At 42.8% G+C, this 6793-nt stretch overlaps 1 protein-coding gene across 7 annotated transcripts; it reads left to right on the forward strand.

Annotated features, from left to right (window-relative positions):
- Nucleotides 1-1859: 1859 nt before the first annotated feature.
- tmem9 (transmembrane protein 9) lies at nucleotides 1860-6339 on the forward strand. Of its 7 annotated transcripts, none has more exons than XM_030361571.1 (7): nucleotides 1860-1930; nucleotides 3559-3688; nucleotides 3789-3994; nucleotides 4111-4202; nucleotides 4361-4469; nucleotides 4556-4687; nucleotides 4901-6339. In XM_030361571.1, the coding sequence occupies exons 3-7, from the start codon at nucleotides 3893-3895 to the stop codon at nucleotides 5027-5029; spliced, it is 564 nt and encodes a 187-aa protein (XP_030217431.1). In that variant the 5' UTR covers nucleotides 1860-1930; nucleotides 3559-3688; nucleotides 3789-3892; the 3' UTR covers nucleotides 5030-6339. The 7 variants fall into 7 exon arrangements, with proteins under 7 accessions (XP_030217431.1, XP_030217424.1, XP_030217406.1 ...); XM_030361564.1 differs by having other exon boundaries at nucleotides 1861-1930; nucleotides 3559-3765; nucleotides 3888-3994; XM_030361546.1 differs by having other exon boundaries at nucleotides 1863-1930; nucleotides 3888-3994.
- Nucleotides 6340-6793: the final 454 nt, after the last annotated feature.

The following is a 6793-nucleotide window of genomic DNA, read 5'->3' on the forward strand; positions in this document are numbered from 1 at the left end:
TGTGTGTGTGTGCGTGCGTGCGTGCGTGTGTGTGGTTGTGTGTGTGTGTGTGTGTGTGTGTGGGTGTGCGTGTGTGCGTGTGCGTGTGTGGTTGTGTGTGTGTGTGTGTGTGTGTGTGTGTGCGTGTGTGTGTGTGTGTGTGTGTGTGTGTGTGTGTGTGTGTGTGTGTGTGTGCGTGCGTGCGTGTGTGTGGTTGTGTGTGTGTGTGTGTGTGTGTGTGTGTGTGTGTGTGTGCGTGTTTGTGTGCGTGTGCGTGTGTGGTTGTGTGTGTGTGTGTGTGTGTGTGTGTGTGTGTGTGTGTGTGTGTGTGTGTGTGTGTGTTTTTGTGTGTGTGTGGGTGCCACACAGCACTAGCTTTTTAAATGCCAGACAACACTATGAAACTGTATACTAGCCCTTTATAGAAAATAAAACTATACAACATAAAGATGACCAATTCCAGTTAAGTAAATAAAAAGGCTAACCGAGTCATAAATTGTGCAAAATAATACAAGTGTCTAATAAAAATGACAGTAAAACAAGACCCCCAAGTCAGTGCTTAAAATACAAAAGAAATTAACAAATCGGAGCAGTTGAGAGGTAGAGTTCAGATCCCATGAAGGCCATAGCAGCTCCTACCCGTCCTGTGCTGAAGAAGAGCAGAATGCTTTCGCTGCGTTGCTGTTCTCGTCTGTCTCCTTTTCTTTTCAGAGGACACAGTTGAGTCCACAGTACACACTTTTCAGAGTTTCACAGAAACCATCTCTGCCTCCGTCTCTGCGATCAACTCCTCCACCAGTTGCTCTCAAAGTATGACAGCTCCTCTGTCGGTCCTCCTCCAATGGTTACTGGCCTGAAGTCTAGAAGGAAGGAGAAGACTGAGAGAATATTTTGTGACATGGTCGAATAAAAGCTAGTGTGCAAGGTCAGGCCGGCCCGTTTTCTTCTTTTATTGATATTCCTGACTCATTGCCCATTGGATGTCTGAAGAGGCCTACTATGAGAAAATGTAAGGATACCTCTACCCCATTAATACATAGGAGACATTCCAATAGCTAAAATAAACTGCTTGAATCTACATTTAGTGGGCTTGTCCTTCTTAATTTAAATTACATTTCAGTGTTAACTTAACTTATTAAAAACTATTTTGGGTGGCTGAGCATCTGCAAATTGGTCATTAGAGTGAACAGTCCGGGTGAGGGTAATCACAGCGCTAGATCATGCTCTTAAGTGTAGACCAGGACCATAAATTGTATCATAGAGGTAGCGGTATTGTGGCCTGGATATCAACATATACAAATAATCACAACCTTCTTACTCTTCAAAAGGATTTGTAAAAAAAAACACATTAGACGAAGCTCCCTTGATTCAGACCTTCGCAGGCCAGCTTCCATGCTGGAAGGCGTAGTGCGGTATAGAGCCTACATTGGGAAGTTGCTGCCACCTGGTGGTGTAATAGTAGGAAATAAAAAATATACCTGACGTGGTCTTGATTGAGGCCCCTCTACTACAGGTATTCTACCTAAATGAGCGGAGCAGCCTATTGTGTTCTAGTCCAATAGACGGCAGTGTGGTTCTTTGTTTCTGTTTTCTGTCAATCACGCAAAGAAAACTAAGACTTAATAGTACATTATCATCCAAGGTAGGTGTTTTCATCGTCAGCTGACAGATCACTAGAACATACATTTTTTGTTTAAAGTAAAGAGATCAGAAACAATATTAAAATAAGTGATCAGTATAAAATAAATATGTGATAAACCAAATGTTAGGGTTTTCTACAGAAGTAGGATTCCTGGCTCCTGCTCCTGCTCCTGTTCAGACGGTGGCAGTATTGAACGAAACATTTCTGCTTTAGCCAAAACTCACTGAAAGAAGAAGATCCACTCAAGTGATATGTTTTTCCAGGAAGAGGGAAAATCCAACCTTACGAATCGTACTATATGGACAAATGGTAAAGCAAGTACAAGTTATTCGGTTTCTGGGAGTCTGGATGGATAGTAAGCTGACCTTTGGAGAGCATATCCAGAGAGGAGTGATGAGATGCAAAAAGGCAATCAATGTAATGAGGTGCTTAGCTGGAAGTAGCTGGGGCGCCAGTATGAAATCTCTTAAGCAAATGTACATTGCCATAATCAGATCAGCATTAGACTATGCGTGTATTGCATATGGTTCAGCTGCAAAGTCACATCTTACCAAATGTGATGTAATACAGGCACAGGCCTTCCGGCTGTGTTGTGGGGCATTCAAGACTTCATCAGTTGCAGCTCTACAGGTAGAGGTTGGAGAGTTACCATTATATTTGAGGCGTATGCAGTTGTCCATGGTATACTGGACTAATTTGCAAGGACACAAACAAGATCATCCAACCAAATCAGTTCTAGAGCCATGCTGGGAGCATGGGCGCACAAAGCTAAATAGTTTTGGATGGGTAGGAGATAGCTCTGCCAGGGAGTTAGGGATATTCAATCTAACACATAGCTGTACAGTACCACTACCAGCAACTCCCCCGTGGCTTTTCCCCATGCCTACAATAGATCTTGAAATTATTAAGAAATCAAAACAATGTAATGAATTTGGAGGGATGAATAGTTTGATACAACAGTATATAAGTGATAAGTATAACGGGTCAATTCAAATTTTTAAAGACGGGTCAAAAGATCCAGACACAGGTAGGACAGGGGCAGCAGTACACATACCACAGTTTAATGTATCAATTATCAAAAGAACGTCAGATCATTTAGCAGTATTCACAGTGGAGCTGTTAGCCATTTTATTGGCTCTCTGGTGGATAGAAGAGGGAAGGTCAAGTAGATGCATCATTTGCTCAGACTCAATGGCAGCTCTAATCAGCATTTCAAATGGCGAATCTACCTGTAGGCCTGATCTAGTTTATGAGGTTCTTCAGAGTTTGTTTAAAATAGAAAGAATGCAAATAACGGTGGGCTTTTTATGGGTCCCATCCCATGCTGCAGTAGAAGGCAATGAGGTTGTCGACTTGTTGGCGAAAAAGGCACTGAAACAGGATATACAGCTGGGTGTTCCATTAAGTAAATCTGAAGTTAAAACAATAATTAAATCAGAAATCAACAAGGTGTGGCAAGAACAATGGGATAGGGAAAATAAGGGTCGGTTCCTGCATAGAATCCAGAGGCAGGTGGTAACAAGGAGACAGGGCTGCTGGAACAGAAGATGTGAGGTTATCATCACAAGACTACGCATAGGGCACACATGTCTTAACCACAGTATGAACATCATAGGCAAACATGAAACAGGGGTCTGCCCAAAATGTAATGGAAGAGAAACAGTGGAGCATGTTTTACTACAATGCGAAGCGTACAATTTGGAGAGAAGGGAGCTGTTGAAAAATGTTAAAGCGTTGGGTCAAACAAGCTTGACCTTAGAGGGTTTACTCTCCTTTTCCTCACTGAGACCACCAGCATGGAAACATGTATTGATTTATCTAAAAGCAACAGGTTTATTTGACAGATTATAATTTAATCTGTTGTTGTCTATCTATATGATTTTGTTCATTTACTTTTGTTCTTTTGCATAGTTTATAACTTATAACCTCCATCAAAGCTCAAAAACAAACAGTAGGTGGCGGTAATGCACCAGATTGGTTTGCCAACCACCAAATAAACTCAAAAGAAGAAGAAGAAGAAGAAGATCCAGAACCAGCGACAAGGGAAGAGATTGAACGAGGACTTTGGTACGCAGCAATTTAGGGATTTCTAAGGGATGTTATGCATGACGCAACATATAAAGGCATCTAACTAATATTCTAATGTAAGCAGATGTTTGCATTGCAGGTATTTTGCTGCCATGTAGTGGAACGTACTGCTACTGAGCTAAGTCACATAGCAGCTGACTGGTTTGTTGTGAATAGTTCTCTTTGCTTAACGTTATAGGGAAAATGTATTGGTGGAAGGGATCTGGATTCTCCGTTATCACCTTAATTCCCATAATAATTATTCTGGACGCTGTCGTGGTCGCTGAGTCCAAGGTATCGCACATGGTACAGTATTGCCAGTATTGCCTGTCTGTCTCTAAGGCAAACGTGTTGGGCCATTACATAATAAGTAATACAGTCTACCGGCGTCCAGGTTGACTAAGTTTGTGTTACATTTGCAGAACTACCAGGATGTACGCTGCAAATGTATCTGCCCACCATACAGAAATTTCTCTGGCAATATATACAACAGAAATGTCACTCAGAAAGACTGGTAAGAGATCATCTGTCACTCTCACTCACACCATATTTTTTCGTTTGGTCTCATTTAATCCCATGATCTGTCCCCTTTTCCGTGGCTCAAATATTTAGGCCATTTCAAGTGATAATCAACGTGAGCAACATCTAGCATGGAATATGTGTTTGTTTCAGTAACTGCCTCCATGTAGTGGATCCTATGCCAGTGCCTGGTCATGACGTGGAAGCCTACTGCCTGCTTTGTGAGTGCAAGTATGAGGAACGCAGCAGTAACACAATCAAGGTACTACAGAACATCTGACAACATGTGTTGTGTATAACCTGAGTTCCTACCAGTGGAAAGTAGAATACGTCCTGTGTGCCTGCCAGGTAACCATCATCCTCTACCTGACTGTGGTGGGCGCCCTGCTTCTCTACATGGTGTTCCTCCTGCTCGTGGAGCCACTCATCCGTAAACGCGACCTCTACACCCAGCCCTTACACAACGAGGAGGAGGCTGAGGTACGCAGGCTGGAGACAAATTGAGAAGATAGCCTTGTTCAATTTCAGAGATGAAAATATTGAATGTCAAATTAGATGGATGCGCAAGCAGAATAAATGGTGTGTGTGTGTGTGTGTGTGTGTGTGTGTGTGTGTGTGTGTGTGTGTGTGTGTGTGTGTGTGTGTGTGTGTGTGTGTGTGTGTGTGTGTGTGTGTGTGTGTGTGTGTGTCTAGGAGCCTCCCTCAGTGGTGGACAGGAACAACACGATGTTGGAGCGGGTTGAAGGGGCGCAGCAGCGCTGGAAGAAGCAGGTCCAGGAACAGCGCAAGACTGTCTTTGACCGCCACAAGATGCTGAGTTAAACCCGGTTCGCTTATCTCAGAGCAGGTCAACGCACCTGGCCGTCAACAGCCCCACAAGTAATACAAGTAATAACTGTCTGCCACTGCTTTTTAATGACGTATATTTTAGAAAAGATTAATGTTTGTTTATATGTTTGCTAACATTCATGTAATATGGCAGTTACTGCAATTAGGGTTACGGATCAGCATTTACATTACATTATGTTCCAGAGACAAAAACATACATTTAAATATATTAGTTAAAGAAAAAGTGTACAAAGTTGAGTCATAGTTGCAACAGACAGTAAATCAATACTATAGTAACAATTTACTATAATTTGCAAATGACAAGAACGCAGGGTATCCACTTAAGCTGCAGAAAGCTCTCAAAAATTAATTCCTTGCTTGAAACCGTTAAATTGTTATGAAAGTCAGTTTATCAGCAATATTAGGCAGGTAACAACTTCCAAAGGGAAAGGTCTAGTGGCGAGGGGTGGGCATAACACAACAGATAGTGCAAGATAAAACAATGTGGCCACGGTATATACTGGATCGTCTGCTCCGAGTTGTGCTGTTATTGAAAGATAATGATCTTTGCAGGGTTAGCCTCCACACGTGGCCCGTCTTGTACATTATTATCCGCGTGTGGTGCATTGGCTGGGGATAACGGGTGTGTCTCATCCATTACATGTAGTGGGATCACCCAGCATTGTTTCTTATGGCCTTTAACCCTATGTTCTGTCAAGTTGCCAAGGGTCAGGTCAACTTTTTTGTTCACGGTCAATACGCTGATGGAGGTGACGGCACCCTACTTGGCGAGAAGCTACTGCAAAGCAATGCCCATCTCTGTTCGAGATGGCCTGTGTAGTGCGTTTATTGGGCATGTCGCTTGTGGTTTGCTTGGTATGCTTTGATATTATTTTCCCTCACCAATGTGTTTTTCTAGCTTGTATAGTGATTAACCTTAGAGCAGTGCTTTGGGGCGTCAACCGTACGCTTTAGTGGCTCATGTGAGTGCTTGGCTGTGTGTGTCTTTATGTCATTGCACTCGCTCGGACACCGTACTACTGAAACTTAAAGAAAGGCTGGAACCATGCTTTATCACACGCAGCCATAGGTCATACATTTATGTTACAATTTATTTATATCGTTTTGTTTCTTTGCCGTACAAGAGTTTGCACATTTTATATGTAATTTATTATTAATTATAATGTTGTTAAATGTGGCACCAGTTGGATTTTATTCGGACTGTCAAGTGTTCTGTTCTCATGTCTACACAAAATAAAAAATAAAGTGGTTGAGATTTTCCTTTGATCATTTAAAAAAGGACACGACATGTATATCATTTATAGTAAACACAGCTTGTTTTTCAATCCTATAAACGTTTCTAACTAATATAAATAATCAAGCGTTTTGCGCCCTGGAGCCAGCCCCGCACATTTTATTATTTCTGGTCAATTTCTGGCCTCCTTTTGACCTAATCCTTGATCACCTCAGAAACACATGCCTCAACAATCTGTTCAAACTAGCATCAACCCCTCTCTCTCCCACAACTCCTAGTTCAGGGTGTGAGACCAGCAGCCAGAAACTGCCACAGCTGAGCTGACGACACCAAGGGTTGGGTGAACGGTGGGGGGCAGGTTGTGTGTGTGTGTGCTTCTACTCCTACCCCAAAGAACCCCACCCGCCCCTCCCTAGGTTCACCTCCCCTTCTGCCTCCGCTCCACACATCCAACTCCCCCACCCCACCCAGCCCTTCCCAAGCATGGCGAGTCGCTGTCCTGC

The sequence above is a fragment of the Gadus morhua genome, chromosome 1 (genome assembly GCF_902167405.1).
Source record: "Gadus morhua chromosome 1, gadMor3.0, whole genome shotgun sequence".
NCBI lineage: Eukaryota > Metazoa > Chordata > Actinopteri > Gadiformes > Gadidae > Gadus > Gadus morhua.